This window comes from Odocoileus virginianus, chromosome 22 (assembly GCF_023699985.2).
Source record: "Odocoileus virginianus isolate 20LAN1187 ecotype Illinois chromosome 22, Ovbor_1.2, whole genome shotgun sequence".
In the NCBI taxonomy this organism is placed as follows: Eukaryota; Metazoa; Chordata; class Mammalia; order Artiodactyla; family Cervidae; genus Odocoileus; species Odocoileus virginianus.
This window is the reverse complement of record NC_069695.1, coordinates 2,934,954-2,959,222: the sequence shown is the minus strand read 5'-3', so window position 1 is coordinate 2,959,222 and position 24,269 is coordinate 2,934,954. Positions and strand designations below refer to the sequence as shown.

Below are 24,269 nucleotides of genomic sequence, written 5' to 3'. Positions count from 1 at the left end.
GAGGTGGAGGTGCGTTCTTGATCCTCTAAGCGGTTGTGGAACCCAGCCAGCGTGTTCTCGGTGGACTCGGCTTTGGCCCCAGGATTTGAGGTGCTCTCAAGTGTATGTTCGATCCTTTGTGTAGGACACTCTTGGGGAAATTGCACAGCTAATGTTGTATAACACAGCTGTGAGTATGTAAAATGGATGCTAGCATTTGAATATATTTTGTGGGTAGATAATGGATGCTATTTTGTTAATAGCTACTTGACCACTGTCAAGGCTATATGGCCTGTGGATTCAGTGATTTTTAATATCATCAAATTTTAGGTGAAAGGACTTAGGAAAGTTATCTCACTGGTCATGAGAGCAGGTAGTGCAGAGCAGTCCTATGGTAGTGAAGTGCTAACCAGGCCTTCTCAGACTTTAAGGAATCAGATTGGGTATCTGGTTATTAATTAATTCCGTACAGCCCCATTCTCTGATAGCGGATTTATTCTTTTCACGGATGTTTGCTGATTTAGACATGATTCTAATCTCTGAGGAAAAATCAGTGAAGCAAGTTCCTCCCTCACGTGTCTCAGCAGGGCCACCATCGCCATAAACACATGTGTTAGTCGAGCATTTGAAATGTGGCTAATGTGACTGAAGAATGGAATTTGTCATTTTATTTCAAGTCATTAAAATGTATATTTGAAAGCTACATGTGGCAATATGGCACCCTCTTAGTTGGCTCAGCTGAGATCAGACCAGACTTCCCCAGCTTAGGTGAAAGCTGTTTGGTTCTGAATTCCCTTCTCCTGAGCTGACAGTTCTGCCTATTGGAAAGAACTGAGGGTGGAGGGATTCTCACACGCAAGTTTTGCATGTGTGTGCTATCGCTTCTGCCATCTCCGACTCTGCAACACCATGGACGGTAGCCCACCAGGCTCCTGTCCATGGGATTCTCCAGGCAAGAATACTGGAGTGGGTTGCGATGCACTCCTCCAAAGGATCTTCCCAATCTGGGGATAAAACCCATGTCTCTTTCATCTCCTGCATTGGCAAGTAGATTCTTTACCACTAGCCAGAATTATCAGTCAGGATTCAGTTTTTTCCCCCTACCTGAATGCATTTGCTGGGGGATACTGGCATTTGCAGTGTAAAACCATGCTCTTAAGTGCTTAGGAATGTCTCTCCTGAGCTGTCCTCACTCAGACCTGTTAACTCCCCGACCTTGAGAAGCCTACCCGGAAGACCAGAGGGTCAGGGCAAGCCTGCTACCGGTTTATTGTGGTTTAAATGCAGACCCGTCGGTAGACACACAAGCCAAGTTATATGCACTTGAGTATCTCAGAGCACTCACAGCAGTGGTCCTCGGCCCACTGCCCACCGTTGGGTCCCCGGATAATCAACTGTGTGCCCTGCTGGGCCTTGGGCGCCATTGGGATGGTCCGGGTTGGAATTCTGCTGGGGAGACAAGTGAAGGAGGCCCCTGCAAACAGAGAGACAGGGCGGGGAGGGCTGTGTGAAGCTGAGATGGACTCTGCATTAAAGCATCAGTACTCCCGTCAGCGACCACAGTGGCCCCAGGAGGCCAGCGTCAGCTCCATTTTTGCCCTTAAACAGGAGTAAAGAGACATGATGAGAAGGAAAAGTGACTTCTTTCCCCTCCTCTGATCATGAATTCCCCAATGTTTTATCAAATGCTTCCAGATGAAAGAAAGTGATTTTGACTTGTCACTCACTTTCATTCTTGGCTCTCAGGTCAGTGCTCCCAGTTTTATTTGTGAAGGGGGGGAGGGGAGGATAAGAAATGGACCCAGGGAGTTCAGAATGGTAGGGACCTCTATTTCCTTGGCTTCTGTTCCAAATATGCCACTCATCTTTAATTTTTTTTTTCCATTTTACTTACTTTTGAGTGTGCATGCATGCTAAATCGCTTTAGTTATGTGCAGTTCTTTGTGACCCTATGGACCTTAGCCCCTCCCGCCCTGGGATTTTCCAGACAAGAATACTGGAGTGGGTTGCCGTACCCCCTCCAGGAGATTTTCCCGACCCAGGGATCCAACCAGCATCTCCTACATTGGCAGGCAGGTTATTAAACCACTAGTGCCATCTGGGAAGCCCACTGTTGAGGTTGGGAGTGAGTAAAAGAGGAGGGAACAGGGAGAGTAAATAAGGTTAGTCGTCTGACCTTTTATGCAGATACGAGAATTAACAAAACATAGATTTCTACTCACAGAAGTCTCCAAATGTCAAGCTTTAAAAAACCTCTCAGGAATAGTTGACTGGGAGCCTGGAGATGGGCAGGTTGCCTTGGTAACCTTGATAAGTTAGTAATCCTTTACAGGACTCTTGTTTTCTCACCTGTAAAACGAGAGCATTCACGTAGATGACATCAGGTTTCCATCCAGCTCTGTGAAAGCGCGTCTTTGCTGTCCGTGGCATTAGCTGGCATTAGCTGCCCCCGGCTTTCACTAAGCAGGGACTGCGACCATGACGGCGTGTGTGCTACCTGGGAAACCTGGGCAGCATGCCGCGCGTGGCGGGGGGTGAGGCTGTAGTTGAGGCAGGTGGCCTGCTCCCTTATGTCTGTGCTGCAGCTGAAACGAAGCTCCTCTATTTTATTTCTCCAGTGCGTCACCAAATGTGACCTTAACTGTCCTGACTTTTTTTTTTTTTTTCAAGAAACACGATCGTTTTTACATGTTTATTAAATTCTGTGTGTCATTGCCCAAAAGTTCATACAGTATTTATGACTTCTCCTTAATAATTACTTAGAGACAAAAATAGCTCCGACTTGTATTAACAACAGAATGACATTTCTGGCAGGCGTTTGCCATGTACACCTCTGAAACTTGTCTTGCTTCTTTCCTCAGTGTCTTCCCTGACCTTTGAGCCCTATCCCATCACCCCTCCTAGATGCAAAATCTCTGTTATCTGTGGAAAACACACTGAGGTAGAGAGAGCTGTTTAAAAACATGAATTTCTCTTATTTTAGTCAGGTGCCACTCAAGGCAACCAGGGTTAACTTGAATTTATAGCTTTCCTACACTGAGGTGTCGTCGGGATGGTAGTGCTATTATTTGTCATCTTAATTATACTTGAAGGTAACTCAGATGATGAGCACCCCTCCTATAATTCCAGCTGGTACCAGGGTAATGGTTCTCTCCCACATGTACAGAGTTCAGTATCATAGAGCTTAGAGGGCCTTTAGAGACCATTTGTCCATTCCCTGTGTTTTGCAGATGGGGACCCCTGGGTGCACAGAGGTAGGTGACTTGCCCAGCAATGCAGGTTGACCAGACCAGAGGTCTCCAGCACTGCTCTGTGGTGCAGTCAGGCGGCACAGGGGCTCAGTCTGAGGCTTGGGTGCTTTTAGCCATCGAGTCCCTTTTTCGAGTCTAGGTTCCTGTAAGGACATTCCCTTTCACTTGCCCACAAAGTTATTTTTCGCATTACATATATGTCAAGTAACTGCAGTTCTGTTTAAACCAATAAATCTTTATAATGCGAAATTGGTATGTAACCAAAAGATTTTTTTTTGAATGCTCGTGGCCTGGGATAGGAGGTAGCAGCATCTATTTTGGCCACTAGTGCTGTTAACATCGACCTGTTTGAGATGGCTTTCTCCCAGAAACACTCTCAGGGAGTCTCTCCTGGGCTTTTCGCCAGGGAATAGGATCCAGAGGGAACCTGAATAGTGCCAGGACGAATCCTGTTGTCAGAGATGACCATCTTGTTCATGCTAGAGAATTTCCATGGAGGTGAATTTTCATCTTCTAATGCCCTGTCTTTATTGCAGAGCCCTGATTGACAGTGTTCACAAGCGACGTGAAAATGTAGAGTTGACTGACGATGATAATAGCCGGTGTTTGTTAAGTGTGGCAGGAGCCCTTGTGAGGACTGTTTATGTACCAGCTCAGTTGATCGATTTAATTGTGACAGTTCTGTAAGCTCCTGTTACTGCCCCACTCCGTGGATGAGAACACTGAGGCATAGTGAGGCGAGGACCTTGCCCTTGGCCCCGTGGCTTTGTAGGTAGCAAAGCCAGAACATAGACCTGGGATGTCTACGTCTTGAGTCTTTGTGGTGGTTGTCATTTAAATGATGCAGTGTATGGACAGTTCTGTTTTTAGAGTCCCTGTAAGCTCTGACTTTGTGTGTGTGTGTGTGTGACTTCAGAAAAAAGTCTAGAGAATATAGCCAGCTTTGCCTAGTGAGGGTGGATTTTTGTGGCCTTAGCAGTTTACTGTAGATCAGGTGAATTAATCAGCTACTTCATGCTTCCTTCATGCCAGACAGTGTGCTCTTGGCGCCAAGAATACAGTGGTGGGCAAATCCAAGTCTCTGATCTCACAAGGTAATGTTCTATAGGTGATAGGATGATAAACTGGTAAATACATAAATAAGCCTGATAATAAAATAGTGGAAAGGAGGGAGATAAATCAGGACGCTGCAGTTGAGGATGAGAAAGGGAGGCTGTGATGGTGACTTAGGATGTGATGTCTGAGGATGTGACTTGGGATTCTGGACGTGGAAGGCAAAGTGGAGACCGCCTTGGCCGTCTGAGCCAGGGCTGTCCAGCAAAAGGACCTGCGAGGGCGGGGCTAGACAACGTGCACGCAGGACAGATGAGGTCAGGACAGGTGCTGGTTGTTCAGTCGCTCCATCGTGTCTGATTCTTTGTGACCCCAGGGACTGCAGCACACGAGGCTTCCCTGTCGTTCACCATCTCCCGGTGGAGTCAGGGGTGCATGCAAAGACTGGTTCCCAGTGAGATGAGAGATAATGAAGAACCAGACCATGTTTAACCTTGTCGGTCCATAGGGAAGAATTTTCAGCCTATTATAAGCAGAGTAGGAAGCCATTGAAAGTTTAAAGCAGAGGATGATATAAAAGGTAACATTACAAATATGAATGCACACACACACCCTTCTGATTTATAATGAATCGTTTTGCTATGGTTTGTCCCTCCTGTTGCAAAGGTATTTTAAATTGTGTTTAAAGAGCCTGGGTATTTGAAGCTTTACTGCATGTAGTATTTGTTTTACTTTTTTGAAATAAAATTATTTATTTCAATAAAAATATTAGTTTTATTCCTACTAGTAATAGCTGCTATGTTTGAACCTACCAGTCACTATAGATTTACATACATTGAGTCACTCAAGCCTTACAACATTCTAATAATAAGCACGAACATTTCCATTTTATAGACAAAGAAACTGAAGTTAAAAGAGAGTAAGCAGCAGTGTTATTAGTGCTATAACCAGGCTTTGAACCTAGATCTGTCCCTGCTCTTACACATAATTACATCCTACTCAGGCTGCGAGGTATATAAAGTCTACATAGTAATTCTAGAAAATATTATAACTTGTGGTCTGCCCTTACTACATCACTTAATTTTTAATTAGTTTATTTTAACTGGAGGCTAATTACTTGACAACATTGTGGTTTCTGCCATACATTGACATGAATCAGCCACGGCTGCACATGTGTCCCCCATCCTGAACCCCCTCCCACCTCGCTCCTCACCCCACGCCCCTGGGTTGTCCCAGAGCACTGGCTCTGAGTGTCCTGCTTCATGCATTGAACTTGCACTGGTCATCTGTTTTACATATTGTAATATACATGTTTTGATGCTACTCTTTCAAACCATCCTATCCTCACCTTCTCCCACAGAGTCAAAGAGTCTGTTCTTTACATCTCTGTCTCTTTTGCTGCCTTTCATATAGGATCGTCGTTACCATTTTATAAATTTCATACACATGTGTTAATATACTGTATCGGTGTTTCTCTTTCTGACTTACTTCACTCTGTGTAATAGGCTCCAGTTTCATCCCCCTCATTAGACTGACTCAAATGTGTTCTTTTTTATAGTTGAGTAATATTCTATTGTATATATGTACCACAGCTTTCTTATCCTTTTGTCTGCCGATGGACATCTAGGTTGCTTCCTTGTCCTGGATATTGTAAACAGTGCTGCGATGAATATTGCGGTATATGTGTCTTTTTTGATTCTTGTTTCCTCTGTGTGTGTGCAGAGTGTATTTCCTCAGTCATATGGGAGTTCCATTTCCAGTTTTTTAAGGACTCTCCACCTTGTTCTCCATAGTAGCTATCCCAGTTTGCATTCCCACCAACAGTGTAAGAGGTGTCCCTTTTCTCCACACCCTCTCCAGCATTTATTGTTTTTAGACTTTTTGATGATGGCCATTCTGACTGGCATGAAATGATACCTCATTCTGGTTTTGATTTGCATTTCTCTAATAATGAATGATGTTGAGCATCTCTTCATGTGTTTGTTAGCCATCTGTATGTCTTCTATGGAGAAATGTCTGTTTAGTTCTTTGCCCCACGTTTTGATTGGGTTGTTCATTTTTCTGGTATTGAGCTGCTTGTATATTTTGGAGTTTAATTCTTTATTAGTTGTTTCTATTATTTTCTCCCATTCCGAAGGCTGCCTTTTCACCTTGCTTATAGTTTCCTTTGTTGTGCAGAAATTTTTAAGTTTAATTAGGTTCCATTTGTTTATTTTATGCAGGAAAGATTGAGGGCAGGAGGAGAAGGGAACAACACAGGGAGAGATGGTTGGATGGCATCACCGACCCAGTGGACATGGGTTTGGGTGGACTCCGGGAGTTGGTGATGGACAGGGAGGCCTGGCATGCTGCGGTTCATGGGGTCACAAAGATTTGGACATGACTGAGCGACTGAACTGTTTATTTTTGTTTTTATTTCTATTACTCTGGGAGGTGGGTCATAGAGGATCCTGCTGTGATTTATGTCAGAGAGTGTTCTGCCTATATTTTCCTCTAAGAGTTTTATAGTTTTTGGTCTTATATTTAGATCTTTAACCCATTTTGAGTTTTTGTGTATGGTGTTAGAAAATTTCTAGTTTCATTCTTTTACACATGATTGACTAGTTTTCCCAGTACCACTTGTTAAAGAGATTGTCTTTTCTCCATTGTCTATTTTTGCCTCCTTTGTCAAAGATAAAGTGTCCATAGGAGCATGGATTTATCTCTGGGCTTTCTATTTTGTTTCATTGATCTATGTTTCTGTCTTTGTGCCAGTATCATACTGTCTTGATGACTGTAGCATTGTTGTACAGTCTGAAGTCAGGAAGCTTGATTCCTCCAGTTCCATTCTTTCTCAAGATTACTTTGGCTATTCAAAGTTTTTTGTGTTTCCATACAATTTGTGAAATTATTTGTTCTAGTTCTGTAAAAAATACTGTTGGTAGCTTGATAGGGATTGCATTGAATCTGTAGATTGCTTTGGGTAGTATACAATTTTCACTATATTGATTCTTCCAGTCAACAAACATACTACATTTCCTCATCTATTTGCGTCATCTTTGATTTCTTTCATCAGTGTTTTATAGTTTTCTATATATAGGTCTTTTGTTTCTTTAGGTAAATTTATTCCTAAGTATTTTATTCTTTTCATTGCAGTGGTGAATGGGATTGTTTCCTTAATTTCTCTTTCTGTTTTTTCATTGTTAGTGTATAAGAATGCAAGGGATTTCTGTGTATTAATTTTATAACCTGAAACTTCAGTATATTAATTGATTAGCTCTAGTAATTTTCTGGTGGTGTCTTTAGGGTTTTCTATGTAGAGGATCATGTCATCTGCAAACAATTTTACTTCTACTTTTCCAATCTGGATTTCTTTTATTTCTTTTTCTTCTCTGATTGCTGTGGCTAGGACTTCCGAAACTATGTTGAATAACAGTGGTGAGAGTGGGCACCCTTGCCTTATTCCTGATTTTAGAGGAAATGCTTTCAATTTTTTGCCATTGAGGGTAATGTTTGCTGTGGGTTTGTCATATATGGCTTTTATTATGTTGAGGTATGGTCCTTCTGTGCCTGGTTTCTGGAGAATTTTTATCATAAATGGGTGTTGAATTTTGTCAAAGGCTTTCTCTGCATCTATTGAGATAATCATATGGTTTTTATCTTTTAGTTTGTTAATATGCTATATCACTTTGATTGATTTGTGAATACTGAAGAATCCTTGCATCCCTGGAATAATACTTGCTTCGACCTCTGATTTTGCACAACAAAATACTGATTTCTATTTAAAATTAATAAATACCACAATTACATCATAGCTTTTTGAAATAAGCACCAGCAAAAGGCTGATGGATGATGCTACCTAGGACAGTCTCTGTGGGGGAGATGCTCTTTCAGTTATCTGAGGCTGAGGACATATTTTAATGTTAAAAGTAAAGTAAAATTGCATTCACACATTGATCTTGCGTATTTTCCCATTAGCCTCACTCTTAGATTTCTTGAATCACAAGGGACAGGCAGGCAGGCACCAGTGACCCTGGTTCTCCAGAGTTAATCAGCAGCATGAGATTGAGGCCTGCACCCAGCAGTTAGAAATTACACTTGGCAGTGACAGCTATAATTTTGTAAATTTGTGGAAGGCTGGGGTTGGCTCCTAAAAAAATGGGTGTTGATAGTGACATCTAGCGGGTCTTGAGGAGATAAAAGTTCTGTGACCTATGAAATATGTAATTGTCAAGTACTGTCTGAGGAGCCAACTCTGTCTTTGCCGAACATGTTCTAAAACAGACAAGTGTGTCCTCGGTCGTCCAGTTGGGTGGATGTGAAATACGAGACCCTCAGGAGCACCAAAACTTGCTTTTTCTTCCTTTAGACAGAAGACCCAACCATGGAGCGACCCTACACGTTTAAGGACTTTCTCCTCCGACCAAGAAGGTGAGGCTTTAGGCTGCTAGCCATTCTTTATGCTTTGGCCTTGGTTTTCTCTGAGGAAGATTTCAGCATCTTTCCCGATTTCATCTATTTAAAGCATCATAAATATGAAGTGTCAAACCAAATCACATCCTCTGTAACCAATTTTTCTTCCATCATGCAGTCATAAATCTCGGGTTAAGGGATTTTTGCGATTGAAAATGGCCTATATGCCCAAAAACGGAGGCCAAGATGAAGAGAACAGTGAGCAGCGGGATGAGATGGAGGTAAGCCGGGCGCTCCGGGCTGTGGTCTGTTTTCTTTCCCTAAGAGCGTGTAGATATTTTACATGAAGGTTTTATAATTTAAGGAACTAAATGTTTATAAATATGAAGGAACTTAAATGTGTTCATGAATGTGCATCGTCCACGGATCTACCAATATGTTTGCTTTTACCAAAAAAGGTGAGCTTTTCATTTTACCTTATAACGCTAAGCATTGAAGAGATGTCTTTTTATGAACTGCTCTAACCCCTGTTGTATTAACAGCCCCACCACTGTGTGAAATTCTCCCCCACGTATTTAATTCTCTTATTTCTTTGGACTTTAGCACTTAGTAACGTCCTTGTAGCACTTGGAATGGCTTCAAAGTGGGTAAAATGATGTAGAAGCTGTTCCAAGTTTCTTACTCGTTTGGCCAGCAGGTGAGAGCGTGCATTAGAAAAGCTCTCCTCTAGAAAGGCCTTTCTGCAATTAGCCGTCCAGAGGAATTTTCTTTTGTTCCCTCTTGGTAGGTTAAAAGAAAAACACCACCTTTTAACTTTCCTGTCACGTACGTCTACCGTGGGTCCTATCGGGCATTCGCAGCACAGGCTCCAGACAGTGATGTTTCATTAGACACATTCTCATATTGTTCAGAGAATGTCCGTTCACGGGACCTCTCCGTGGCCTATTTGCACATCTGTTTGCAGCTGTTGCATATACATGGTGTGTGAATAATGCATTATGGGCAAGTAACTGCACCCACCCCCCAAGACCCAGAGGTCATATTTCCAAGCAGTATTTCATGTGCAGGCTTTCATCTCTCTCTGGGAGAAGAACTGAAGTGGGTGGTAGGCAGTCTTGACTATTAAGATTTCATAAGCACATCCATACATTTTTATCCCGAATCCAAGGAATTTTTTTTTTTTTTTTTACACTCCTCCAGCCTTCCAACTGCAGTAACCAGTGAATTAGTTAATTTTCCAGTGACTTTACTAGGGGATGTCAGGAAGGAATACTTAATGCCGAAAATATGTGTTGCAAAAGAGTACCTCTGACTTGGGGACCGTAAAGGCTGCTGACGCGGTGGCAGCAGATGGGAAATGACTGAGTAGGAAGAGGCAGCCTCCAGGCTGTTCCTGGCTGCCGTGCATGCTTGTCCTCCCTAGAGGGGTGTCAGGGAGCTCCCCCTCCTCTGGGGGCCACTTTCCCATGGTCCTCCCTGGGGAGCAAGAGTGCCCCAGGCCTCTTGGTGGCCTGCCCGTGGCATCTGCAAGAACGCACGTGCTGTGAGGCTCATCTTCCCAGCTCCCTCCTACCTTCCGGAGGTGTTGAAAAGACAACAGCTGTAGCATGACCCATATGATCAGCATGGCTTTGTACAGCCCCAGAGGCCATCAGGTCAAAATAACAAACACGAAATATGAAAGAGTGTAATGGGACGTAGGTAATGTGAGGGGCTGCTCAGATCCCCGTCCATGTCACGACCCGCACCGCCGTCCTTGGGGAGGGCAGTGCGGTTCGTTGGCCAAGGCTCAGAGCGATTTTGTGACTCTCTTAGAATTGACTTTTTTTCCGCCTTGTTTTAAGAATTTCTTGAAACGTGGTACACAAAGCCACTGCCGGAGCCCATGGGAGCGAGGACAAAGGGCATGGATGCCCTGGAACCAGCAAACCAGCCTGACGCCCTTCCCTCTCTTCTGTCCCACAGCCCGGGTGGGAAGTCGTTGACTCCAATGACTCGGCGTCTCAGCACCAGGAGGAGCTGCCCCCGCCTCCGCTGCCCCCCGGCTGGGAAGAGAAAGTGGACAACCTGGGCCGCACTTACTACGTCAACCACAACAACCGGACAACGCAGTGGCACCGACCCAGCCTAATGTGAGTGCCATCCGTGGTCGCGAACACGTCCCCCACTCTGCACACAGATGCCCACGTGGCAGCTCTTTGGAACAGAGCTGGGAAGCACGTCTTCCATCAATGGAAGTGCGTGGTTGTGCGTTGCGACGGGAATCCTCTTGGTGTAGTTAGAGGGCGTGGGAACCTAACAGAGTTCATAGGTTGTAAAGATGCCCTGGCATCTGTATCATGGTCTCCTGCTGTAAATATGCACTAATTTACTTTGCATGTCCTCTTTATGTAGAGTCATGAGATGTAAAACCAAGATCATTTTTCTTAGGTTTAGCTCAATGCATGGTGATTACATCTCTGCTCCCTTCTTCAGTTTCAGCACATATTGGCTGTGCCATTTCCTCTTTAACTTTTTGGAGTTTTATTCCGTAATTATTTGATTTAGAAACCCTCTCAAAACTTTTTTTTCCCCCTTTTTGAGAAATTTATAGATCACCCCCGTGATATCATTAGAAGCAGGTGGGAGGGTTGCTAGCTCACAGTTGGTAACACTCTTTGTTCTGGTCCCTCGCCAGTCTCAGGGACACAGTGGATTGATTATTATTTTGTTCACTGGACAATTTTTGGTTTAATAATAGCAAACACTAATTAAACCTCATGATTGTAAAAAAGGATTTGAAGCAGCTTGTTTTTAAATGATAGTATACAGCAAGACCTAAAACTATTAATATACAATAAAAGACAAAAACAAAAAAAAAACTGTAAAAGGAAAAGGCTATCCTAGAAAAGGTGAGCTCCCTGGCAGCCAAGACAAGGAAGTAATTATCAGTAAATTATATAATTTTCAGTATGAATAAAGGCAAGTACATCAGGTGAGATAATTTTCTCTTTAACCCAGACTCTGAAGGAAATTAGCTGATGATGGTTTTTGAACAGGTGTTAGCAAAGTGATGGATGGTGTTGTCAATAACCCTTTTGTCTTTAGAAATTGCAACTGTTGTCTGCATAAGACTGTGAGGTGGGAAGGGTTGCCAAGAAGTCTAGTCTAGGTGTTGTTTGATTTAGAGGAAAAGCTTGCAGAATCTGCAACAGTGAAGGCCAGTCCTTCCTAAGCCCCTAAGTGGGTTCTCGTTAATATCAGGTGCCCTTGGTCAGCTTTGGACCAGCTAACATGAGCACCAGCTCATTGCTGCCGAGACAGCATAGTATCCCAACATCCAGATGATGTCAAACTCTTCTTTGTTATAATTTTTTCCACATAGAAATATAAATGGAAATGGTTTCATTGGTTTTTTAATTAATTTGTTTTTACTATTTCCCTTTAATCAATGACCAAAGCTATTAAAACTGTTTTAAATCATTTGACTAGTGTAGTTATTTGTAGTTTAAAAAAAAAAGTAACCACCTTGGACTTGGTTACATGTAGTGATCACAAGATTCTTGGTAGCAACACCCTGAGCAAAGTGCCTTTATCTACCTTTGTTAGAGGTCACAGGAAAACAGTGTCTGAAAATAACACTTCATGGGGACCCTAGTGTCATGTGACCTCTGTAAGAAAACAAAGTGACCACTGGCAGCTCACCGAGACTAATAACCAAGATATGTAGGGAGAAATGTTCACTGTCATGAATAACTATGCAGACCAAAGTCTGCGTTTGGGGGTAAGTGGGAGCAGTTGTCATTTTCTCTGCCTCAGAGGTGAGACTAATGAAGAAACCCCTAAGAAACACTTCACACGTTTTTTAAACACACCACCTTCAGTGTCCTGTAGAACTGAACCAGAACAAAAGCTGTAACTTATGTAAATACTGGCTCCTCAGGAGTCCAGAAATAAATTGGGAAACTGTGGTTCTTCCAAGTTCAGGTTCACATGTAGTTTAGGGAGATGTCAGTGACGTGATAGTCTGCACAGGTGGCTCACCAGAAGGGACATTGGCAGAGCTCTGGGTGCAACTTACCAGCTGCCTCCTTCCCATCAGGCACGACATCTAGAAAACAAGAGAAAACTAAGATGAGGGAAAAGGGTCGGCTTCCATGATAACCTCCTGTCTGAACCGTTTGAGAATATGAGGTTCTTTGTCCTTAACTTGATTTGGCTTGACCAGAGCCCTCAAACCCATGGTTTTAAAGTGTTGTTTTAATTGAAAAATGATTTTTCTCATAAATCAGTTTTCACAGAATGCTACAGGCACTCCAGGGAGGGGGGGCGGGGCAGGTATTAACGAGTGTCTTTATTAAAAGGCTGTATCTGAGCTGAGAAAGTCAGATAATGAAGTGATGGTCACATTCTACAGAGAATGAAGGCCCTCCTGGGGCATCTCAGTGCTTACCCAGACTTGCGCTCCAGGCTTCAGCCCCTGCCAAGTCCTCCTGGACATCCCATTGCCCTCAGGCTGTCCTTGCAGGGTCCTGCCCTCCCTGCCTCTTGCCGCCCACGGTCACCATCACAGAGCGTCTGATCATGCAGGCTGCTCTTGAGGACTTTCTCTCCTGGGCCCTGCAGATGTGCTGCCCCTCGTCCCCTCCAAAAAAACAAAACCAGAATGTGCCTCTCCCCCCCAACCTTCAGATGTCAGCCTCCTGTCCTCTCCTCCAGGAGAGCCAGACCTCTTCTGTCCCAGTCTGTCTGAAAGCTGGATGCTTTCCCGTGAGGACACAGAACACGCTAAGGAATTCTCTTACTGCCTGTGTGAGCAGGGACTGTGGTTTCCTCTTCACAGATCAACCCTTAGCACCTGGCACAAAGTAGGAGCTTTTAACTGAATGAGTGACTACAGATGAGTCGTTTCTAAGAGTGGGTATAGACGCATGGTTTAGTGAACTGTCGGGGACTGGATGCAGAGATTAGGACGGAAGGTGACCACAGAACACTCCCCCAGGTCTCTCAAGTCAGATGGTGGCTTTTTAAAACCCCTTTAATTTTAGATTTGTCCTTGTCCTATTTAAATGTAAACTGTAAACTTTTTATTGTTAAAAGCAGAAGTTCAAAAATATAAAGAAGGAATCATATTAAGACTACAAATGAAGATGGACTTGTGAAACACTCATGTTAACTGTTTTTAGTACTTCTTTCTAAACCACTTTGTACTTCTTCTCCCATCTTAGCAATCATTTAATCATCTCTTGATGACTCAGGTCATCATTTGTCACTGACAGTCACTGATAGGATGTAAATGAACTGATACATTGATCTTAATTGGCACTGAATTTGATAAATGTATGGGTTTTCTTGTCGTTATCAATTTGTGTATTTCCTATGAAAGTCAAATCAAAAATATATATGTGAAATTAATGAATGAAGAAAATTGAAAGAGCCACTCCTTAAGTTTTTTTTCCCTGCCCCCGGTAAAATCTTGTTTGTTTTGTCAGCTCAGACCTATTTTTAAATGTTCATTTTCCCATCAGTGACCATTTAAACTTCCTGTCAGTTTCATCAACCCTCTCATTCAATTGCTTGATTAAGGGCCAAAGGCCTCTCTCGTATGAATACTTTCATTTCGCCTCTAAAGACCATAAAAAAGCCCAGACTTGGAATTTCAGAATCAGAGTTATCTTTCTTCTTTATGCTTTTTAGTTGTTTCTAGTTCACTCTGATTACTAATTATTCAAGCATGTTGGATAAGACAGATTAACATAACTTATTTTAAATGCCCCTTTAAAAAAAAAAAAGGCCTTTTCAGAATAATGGAATTTTATATACTTCTCAGAAAATGCAGATACAGTAATATTAAACCTTTTTCTCCTCAACCTCTCCAAAATCCCTGTAACAATTCAAGTGTCTGTTACAACCCAGAACACGCATGTGGTGTTGACTAAGTGACAACTGACATTTCAAGTAAAGATATAAAATTTTCACAAAACTTTTATATATACAGTGTTTTTAAGTAAAGCCATTATACAGTGAAATTGAATTGAATATCCTGTAAAAATCACTGTAGCAGTGTAAAATCCTAAAGATAATACTATATTTTCTAACATACCTAAGACAGTGTTATTTTTTTATCATTGTTTTGGTAGTTTCATAAATTGTATTAGTATACTTTTGTGTCCCTTGATTTTATTTAGCTTCTTTGTGGCCTTAATTATGTGATTTTTTTCAGATATAGTTTAATACATCTATAAAATATGCAAAATAGGTATTTCTGTGAGGTTTTAAGAATTTATGTATCGGTTGTGTACATGCAGTAAAACTTCATTTAGATCTTAATAACAAGAGTTATTGATTTAATATGGATTAAATAGAAGCCAACCTCATACTGTCACTTTACCAGTAAAGCTAAAACTTGTGAAGATTTTTGGTGGAACTGTTCAGACTCTTAGAAGCTGGCGATGAAGAGCTACCTATTTATTTGCAAATAGTGCTGCTTATCGCAGGCTGTTCACTGTTACAGGGCCCAGTAGGCTATTTGGGGGAAGATAGCGTGTCTGAGACTGCATTAGAATGTCTTAAAGCCTATGTTTTAAGGAGAATCTGTAATGAGGGCCCTTGATTAATACTGGATTTCAGTTAGTCTGAAATAATGTGTTCAGCTATTGTGAAATATTAATTTGCAACATCATGGTCTCTTATTGAAAGAGTCTGTAAGCGTTTTCTCTGAAAAACATTTTGACATTTAAACCTCTACTTTAAAAGCCTCCAAGTAATATTTCTCCCAAAGGAGAATTGCCTGTAATTTACTGCAGAAGTTTTAAAGATGGAATCAGTGATTTTCAAATCCTAAATTAAGAGTTACATGACAAAAAAAAAAAAAGGAATATGAAGTTACAGTATTCTTCAGATCCTAGTTGATTTGGGAGGTAATTGCCTGATGTTTGTGTGAATTTTAAAATAGAGTTTAATGGGAGTTTAAAAGTGGAGTTTAAAACGTGTCATGATTCTGAGGTTCTGTCAAAATGAAACCGGCAGCGGCGGAAAAAGTTCATGTTGAATCAGGAACATTCCCTGGGGACCCCAGCTTTGAATTTACGCTGTTTGTACTTACTGGTTGATTGCTGATGACCAAAAGTTTGGGCCTTGTCATTGCTGGACTCCTTGAGGGGTCGCCACTGACTGCCCTCCAGTGGGCGCTCACCTGTCCTCCTTCAGAAAGCCTCGCTTCTCGTGGGGCCCTGGGTGCAGGACTGATTTCTCATCTTTCTTAACCCCTATAAAGTACATGCTACAGTAATCCATGAAAGAGACTCAAAAATATTGTGGCAGAGGCATTTAAAAACTGTGTTTATTTCAGTGAAGCTGACATGGAAGTATACTCTCGCCAAGAGATGTTGGCAGATTCTCCTTTGAGTGGCCAGCTGATTCTCAGGGTTGAACGTGAGAGCACGGACGTCATGTTCGGCGTCGGGCCCTGGGTGAATGTTGGGCTGGGGGTGAAGGGCCAGGTATCAACACCGGTTCTCTTTCTGCCCCCCTCGCTCCGTGTGCGCCCAGGGACGTGTCGTCCGAGTCCGACAGCAACATCCGGCAGATCAACCAGGAGGCCGCACACCGCCGCTTCCGCTCGCGCCGACACATCAGCGAGGACCTGGAGCCGGAGCCCGGCGAGGGCGGGGAGGGCCCTGAGGTGCGACCCCTGCCTGCTCACCCCCTGCAGACCCCTGTCTGCTCACCCCCTGCAGACCCCTGCCTGCTCACCCTCTGCAGACCCCTGCCTGCTCACCCCCTGCAGACCCCTGCCTGCTCACCCCCTGCAGACCCCTGCCTGCTCACTCCCTACAGCGCCCCCTGGCGGTGGGCTCCGGGGCAGGGAGGGCCCCAAGGTGCGACCCCACCTGCTCACCCCCCACAGCGCCTTCTTTCCGTGGGCTCCAGGCTGATCCCGTGGCACAATTTCCTATCTCAGTAAATACTGTCTAAAAGAAAAGATCACAGTCTTCTAGCTAGTTGAAGACCATTGAGGTATTTACTAACTTAGAAAGTGCTTCTAGAGGCCATCTTCGAGCACACATGATTTACATCACTGTGAAAGTGCATGACATTTTTTAGCACAGAAATCGTAATGTATTTTCACTTTATACTTTTATTTTTCCCCAGAGTCTAAACGTATCTTAGGCAACATGGTAATCATCTTTGAGCAGTTGAAGGCACCTGCCCTGTAACTTCTTCAGGCACCAAATATAATTTTGAGTAGTTTTGACATGGTGAAACAGGTTATTACCAAGAAAATGCAAGTTGGGGTGAACATAAATGTTCATAAGTTCACTCTTAAATGCTTATGGTAAATCACTGGGGAAAATATAAATTGAACAACAAATTAGTAATTGCGGTAGCTTCGGTGCCGCCTTGACAACTCTGTTTACTTACTGGAAATCCATTCTTGCGTTAGGAAGATGATTCACAAAATGTTCCAGTGATCAAAATTGGAAAAGCAAAATAAATGAATGATGCTGTAATAAATTCACTAAAAGTTACTTGATAACAAGTGCTTACTAACAGTTTATAGCATCTCTGCTCTTTTCATTGTGAATCCTCAGTGGTTACAGTAAAAGAAAATTCATGAAAATCGTAAATTCCTAAGGATATTTTTTAACCTGTGCAGGTAGTATCAAGCGCTAGAAGCAAGCCACTGCTCAGAGAGGTGCTGTTTTAAAGGGGTTAGGAGCAAAGCCCCTGGAGCCAGGCTTCCTTGGCTCACTGTCCCCTGGCACCAGTTACTCCCGCAGCCTCAGCTTCCTCATCTGTTAGTCAGGCTGGGAGCCTTATCTTCCTTACGGATGCTGGGAAGACCGAGTGCCTCCTTAGCGCTCAGTAAATGTGAACGACAGTTAGGATGGTTATTACCGGGGCGGGGATGAGAGGGTCCCTCGTTCCAGCACTCACCACAGCGTCTCTTCCCCCGGCAGCCTTGGGAGACTATTTCAGAGGAAGTGAACATGAGTGGAGACTCGCTCAGCCTGGCGCTGCCCCCGCCGCCAGCCTCGCCTGTGTCCCGGACCAGCCCCCAGGAGCTGTCCGAGGAGCTGAGCAGAAGGCTGCAGGTCACTCCCGACTCCAACGGCGAGCAGTTTGGGTCTTTGATTGTAAGTCATGGTCTTGTTTGAATGAGAAGTTGAGTGAATATTTTGTCATTTTTTTTTGTTGTTGTTACTTTTCAGAGAATCTTGTTTGCAAATAACGACCAGGGTCTCCTAGCCCCCAAATAATTCTGCCATTTCCCAAGTTCCTTCTTCCCTGGGAGAAGCAAGACTATACCAAACATAGCCCAAGCAGGTGGAGCGCTTTCTTGATTCATAGGTGACTCATCTATGACTTCTGTATCATTAAGCATTAACCTCATAGAAGTTCTTTTCCCAGCAAAAGATTGGTGAAACAGTACCTTCATCACAAAGTGGTATTTCGAAGTGGGACCTGAGAGCCACTGGGCCTCCACGTTGATCTCATACATCATACTCTGCATGCTTTATCATTCTTGTTTCACAGGCGAGGCATAATGGTTAAGTGACCCGTCCAAGACAGGTTAGGATGGGAGACAGAAGACATCTCCTAAGTCCCAGAGAAAGGCTGTGAAATTGTGACATTGCCGCTCATGTAGCATTTGAGCTTGAGTTCTCAGCCATCGAGCAGATTCGCTCTAGATGCTTCAGGTGGGGCTAAGCCCCAGTGAGAGTCAGCAGAATCAGCCACGAAGACCTATGTTTGACAACACAAAACTGCAGGAAAAGCCCATAGAAAATTCTTGCTTGTACGTAAAATTGAGCAGCAATGCAGTCTCAGTATTTCTTGAGAAACTGAACCAGCAGATGCACTGTAGTAAATGGTGGCAGTCCCTCAGCTGAAAATGGCATCCTGGAAAAATGATCATCTTTACAGCCACATCACATGTAAGTGAACAGGAGGGCTGCATAAAATGTGAAAGTGGGTACTCACAAGACTGTCACTCCTTCAGCTCTGTGTTTTTCTTTTAAAAGTACCATTGGCCCCATCAGGAGTTACAGTGACTAGTCAGTTAATGTGCTTTTGTGTTAAAACTCTGAGTATCTTTCAGAAAGAGAAATAACACTGAGATGTAAATGTGGTACTAAAGGGACGGGGAAACAAAGAGTTTGCATACATGGGGTATTTGAACTGATAAAACTTGCTGTGGAAACAGCATAAGCATGGAAGTCATGTATTTAAAACCTTATAAAAGGGAGTAAGTGCTGCCAGCACCATAGCAATGGTATCCCTTTAATCTCCCAAGTGAAAACCATCATTTCAGTTACTTATAATAGGGAACTTCTTCATTCTAGGTTCATAAAATATCTTTAAGATGCAAGAATAAGTGTCAGAATTATTTTAAGTTTGTGTTGAGTCCAGTTCAACTATTAAGTATTTAGGAAAGAGGGGGTTCTTCTTCTCCAGTTCCGCTTGTGAGAGTCACTCTGTATTCAAGGACAATAGCGTGATCTTCTCCTAAAGAGCGAACCCTTCATGCTAACCACGTGGAAAGACTTGAAAAGCCTCCCGTTTACCACCACAGCGTCTGTCTTGGACCTTACCCCGTTTTCCTCACCGGAAAACATTAACAGTGAGGACATGCTGCAGACATGTCCCACGTGCACACCTGTGGCTCATTTGACCCCCCGCCTTGTGTGTGTGGCCTGCTGCTGATCTGTTGGTCTTTTTTTTTTTAAAGCCATATAGACTAATACAAACAAATGAGAGGAACATATAATACGTTATTCTCTAGTTTTTTTTTTAGATTAACCTCACCTGTTTTCCTTCATTCCTGTTCTGAACAACTCCATCTCCATTCAGAAGTTGAAAGTATTAATACCTAGCCCTTCAGAAGTAGCCTAAGATTATATGTGCGTTCCCCTAGACATAGAATCCAGCTGACTGTTTTGTCAGTGAACGTTTAATAACTGTTAGGTCAGTATCGTTCCCTTTATTCCTGTCCCACTGGAATTTACCCAGAGGTTGGTTCTCGAAGCACAATGTATGACTTGTAGCTGCTTTTTTTCTGTCATTGAAGCAGCATTACCTGTGGCTTCCCCTTTCATGTTTTGGCCTCTTATTTTTGCTGTTATTGCTCAGGACACTTGAGAATGACAATGAAAGATACTTGATGCCTTAAAGGATTATGTTCATTACTCCAAAAAAATGGTGTTTCATTGAATTACCTTCTGATATCAAAGAGCAGCCAGTAGGCTTGAGCGATCAGTTTTTTTAAACCAGGGAAGCTTGTTTCTCAGAGTGTGTTCTTGATGCTCTGTGTGCTTTCCTCCCCTGCAGCAGCGAGAGCCGTCCTCCAGGTTGAGGTCCTGCAGTGTCACCGACGCGGTCGCAGAGCAGGCTCATCTCCCACCGGTAACCCACGCTCATTTCCAGCCACTAGTTGGCTCTCTCGGCTTTTATTTAAAATCATCTGGGAGACCAAGGAAGAGTTTTTCCTGTGCAAAATCAACTTACCATTCACATGAGACATTAAAATGTCCTAGCAGATTGCCCAAGGAGAGTGGATTTCCAATACAGAGAGTTGTCACTGCCACCAAAGTCTCTGAAATGCTAAAAACTCCATTGCTTTGCTCTTCCATCCAAGTGAATGCCAATTCTGATATGCCTGCTTGATCTAAACATTAGCAATTCCTTTTTAAAAAATTTAATTTGGTCCTCAAAGCTGTATTTAAGTGACCTGATATCTCCGGAACATAGGAAAAACTCTTCTGGGTGGGCAGCAAGGAGCCCTTTCCATTATTAACGGGCTTAACTCTTAACCCACTGAGCTTCTGTACCTTCTCTTTAAAGATAGCTCCCTTGACTCAAGACTTGGCTATAATTTGTTTCCACTTTCCCACTAGTTTTCATAACTGGCAGCAAATATGGACGTGTAAATGGTGTTAATAATTATATAGGACTTAAAATGAATGTTCTGATTGGGAGGCAGACCAGAACTGCCTGCAGAAGTGTTAGTATACACGTTAAAAATAAATTTTCTGTAAATTTGTTTCTTGTTTTGGAAGAGAAAATATTAAGTGGTTTTAGCATGCTCAACTTAATATTTGACCTTGACCAATTTTTATTATTATGACAAGTCCTTGATCATCGTTAGCACTAATACTTATTGCATCTGAAATTGAAGGGAAGGAAAGATTGCACTTAACAGTTTTTGCAATCATGGCATCTTCCCTGTTGTATACATTTCTGCTCAACTTCACAGGATGTGTTTTGCCTAGATTTTAAGTCTTTCATGTTTACAGAATGAATGAATAAATCCATTAGTCAACTGAGTAACAGATTAGATTCAGTTGTGGCCTTCATGGAAAGGGCTGGTAGGTCAGAAGCTTGATAAGAGTGTCCTTTCTGGGGTGCAGTGCAGGCCTCCCCCCAAAACAGAACAATCAGCTGTGGTGGGTCAGTGGTATCCTCCTCAGATGATTCTGTGTTTGTCCTTCATGAATTAATGGCGCTTTCTCTTCTTTTCAAAAATCAGTGTCAGTTGTATTGGCCAAAAGAGCCATTGATTCTCCCCTCTTTCTTTGTGCTCTGTGAAACTGTGAACTCACTGATCACCAGTGGCCTCTTGAATTTTGAGTTTGGCAGATTTAAGAATCTGCTGACTGTTTAACAGTGGGGGCACGATTGTGGTGCTTTCTTTCTTTTTCCATAAGACATCTCACACTGTTGAGGCTGTCAGTTCACTGTTCACCCAGCTCAGGGCTGCAGCCTGAGCCTTCTCTCGGTAGGCGGGTGATCGTGTTCCTCTTTTCCTCTGGTCATCAGTGGTTGCTCCACTTTGTCTGGCCCGGGTGGATTGCAGAGGTTCTGATTCATGTCACCTGCCTTGCTGGCTGCACCAGCTCTGATCCCTGATTCAGTAAGCAGTGGGTGGCCTCCCAGAATGCATTTCACTGATGTAAATTATCATTTAACAGCCCAGTGCCCCAGCTGGGAGAGCACGTTCATCAACTGTCACGGGTGGTGAGGCGCCAACGGTAATGACACCCTTGTTCAGATGCTCTTGGCAAAACTGTGGGTCGGTTTTAATATTTGGGTAATGGTGAATATACAGTTTTTTCTCTTTGTTTTGATAAGAGCAGCTTCTGATGTGCCACGGAGCTGCACATTTCTTATTTTAATAAAACCTCTCACTTTCATATTCCTTGAAGGTACTGCGTAAAACAAAACGATTTTTAGTCCCATGTAGTTCTAAGAGCTGTCAAGCTTTAAGTTTTAATCTGAACCTTTTAGAGTCTATTTCTGCCTTTTAGTGTTTGTACTCCTGATAAGTCTCCCCCATGTGTTTAGAAGACATGGGTAAATATTTTGGTTGGAGGAGAATCAAGGGAGCCCCAGAAATTGCACACACTTGTTCATGTGAATTTTCAGTGGTGTATTCCCAGTATCACATTTCAAAGGCTGACTTCGATGTTCTGTATCATGAGCAGGAACCAGTGACCTTTCTCTGTTGCCAGGGCCCCCAACTCACAGGTTCAAAGGTATGAACAATGTATATTCAAGAGAAGAATATATGAATATAATTCAGGAGGAGAGAGAAAGTATAATTAAGAAATTGAAAGGATCTAGGAAAAAATGGTGTTTTTAAACCAAGTGTACTCTTTGTTTTAAATAATTCCTACTATTCATGTTTGTGGGTAATGCATGACTGTGTGCTTCGCCAGTTTTCTCCTTGATCCCTAAACACAGGCTAGCTTACAGTTTAAGGTTGGAGCTGGTGTGGCTGTTGGAAGAATTTTCCTTGTTTCACCTTTGTATGTTTGTTACAGCTGCTTATTACTCCAGAACACCTTTAAATACATACATGGTTGCTGATTTTCTGCAGGGTATTTATTTAAAGGAGCAATCTAGTTACATTGTTAAATTGACAGCTCAGCATGGTACCCTGGAAAATTGAACTGGCAGTCAGCAAAAATCAGGCCAGTTTAAGGTATTGAACTGGCAGTCAGCAAAAATCAGGCCAGTTTAAGGTATCGAACCGCAGTGATTGATGTAAAGGGCGCCTGTTGGGTGGGCCAGGCTCACCCTCCAGGAGAATTGAAGAAATTCCAGATGACCGAGTGAGCTTCCTGTTGGGCTCGTCTTTTCCATGGGGGTCGAGCTTCGAGGTGGATGAGATCACTTCATGAAGTGGTTTTAACAGGAAGCAGGGCCGGTGAGCATCTACCCCGTCATGCACTTCACTGGCCTCGGTACCTGCTGTGAGTGTCGTGATCGCCGATGGTGTCCAGTGACAGGATAGACTGAACCATGGTCATCCCGGGCTCCGTGGTCAGGCACCTGCAGGGCAGGGTGACCCCTCCAGTGGGCTCCACGCGGCCCTGCCACCACACGACGCGTCTCGCCTGTGCCCTCCCCCTCCCCCCAGCAGGGAGTTCAAAATAGCAGTTTGGTTTTTGTGTCTTATCGTCGAAGACTGGGTAGTGATATTTCCTAAGTGCTTTGTCTGCTCTCGGGCTTTCTGCGTCCCTGGTGGTCTTTCGTCTTGAGCACGCCCGCCTCCGTTACGGCTACCTGAGAAGGAGTCACGCCTGGTTCTTCTTTTCGCACCCTCGCCAGCCCTTGTCACCAGTAGCCTCGGCTTTCCCGATTCCGTCTCCTCCGTGGGTTTTCCCCTTTCTTACCCCCTCCCTGCCACCCCAGCACCCAGGTGTGTCGTGTCAGGCTGGAGCGACCTTGGGACACCCCACCCTCCTTCCTCCGTGCTCTCACAGATGTCCCTGTGGGTACACGCACACATGCGTGCACACACAGGGCGAAAGCGGAGCTCGTGTGCATGTTACTTAATCGACTTGATACTCACTTGCGGTCACTTCTCTGGGACATACTGGTTATTACATAATCCTCGTTACATTGTGACGCTGGGATGTGAACACACCAGAGTCCCGTGTTTCCCACAAAGATGAGCCCTCAGCCGCTGCCCCTCGGCCGCTGCTTGTCCCGCGGCCCTACCCGCCCCGGCCTTGCTGTCTCCATGCAGGGCTTTCTCTTCTCGGTTACAGTCAGCACGCCCCGATTCCTGCCTGCGGACCCACAGCTCTGACACGTAACAAGTGAATACACGGCGGTGTCCCTGTCTAGCTGGCTGGGCCAGGGTCTACTCTGTGAAAATGATAGGGATAGCACAGTTTGGGGGGGTTGCTGTATACCCCATAATATTCCGCTGAGGTTAGAGTGTACCAGGGCTTGAGCAAATCTTGGGGATTCTGTGACAGCGCCACACTGTTTATCATCTTTAAAAGCGTTGTGAAACTTACACCTTCACCATTATTGAGCGCTTCGCTTTAATGAACTCAATGGAGCCATCAAGAAGCTGCAGTCAGATGGCTCCTTGACATCATGAAAGACAACAGTAGATGCAGACGGAGAGCTGTGAAATTCTGGATTCAGCTGACCAGCTGTGTTTCAGTTGTCTCCCCATTAATTAACTTGTTTCTTGAGGTGGCACAGGATGCACACGTGCAGGAGCAGTACAGACGCCTGCACACATGCACACATACACGCACGCACGCACACATACGTGCACACACGTACATGCACACATGTATGCACATACAT

The 24,269-nt window shown here is 43.6% G+C and overlaps 1 protein-coding gene across 13 annotated transcripts in view; it reads left to right on the top strand.

Annotated features, from left to right (window-relative positions):
* NEDD4L (NEDD4 like E3 ubiquitin protein ligase) overlaps window positions 1-24,269 on the top strand; it is a 363,454-nt gene that overhangs the window by 280,199 nt on the left and 58,986 nt on the right. For 8 of the 13 annotated variants that reach the window (XM_020912682.2, XM_020912661.2, XM_020912699.2 and 5 more), the window contains 7 exons: window positions 8,632-8,693; window positions 8,854-8,956; window positions 10,641-10,807; window positions 16,206-16,338; window positions 17,618-17,794; window positions 19,989-20,063; window positions 21,629-21,688. In XM_020912682.2, the coding sequence (XP_020768341.2) occupies window positions 8,632-8,693; window positions 8,854-8,956; window positions 10,641-10,807; window positions 16,206-16,338; window positions 17,618-17,794; window positions 19,989-20,063; window positions 21,629-21,688 (777 nt within the window). The remainder of the gene's footprint in view (window positions 1-8,631; window positions 8,694-8,853; window positions 8,957-10,640; window positions 10,808-16,205; window positions 16,339-17,617; window positions 17,795-19,988; window positions 20,064-21,628; window positions 21,689-24,269) is intronic. The other 5 variants (XM_020912709.2, XM_070452459.1, XM_070452458.1 and 2 more) reach the window with 1 other exon arrangement.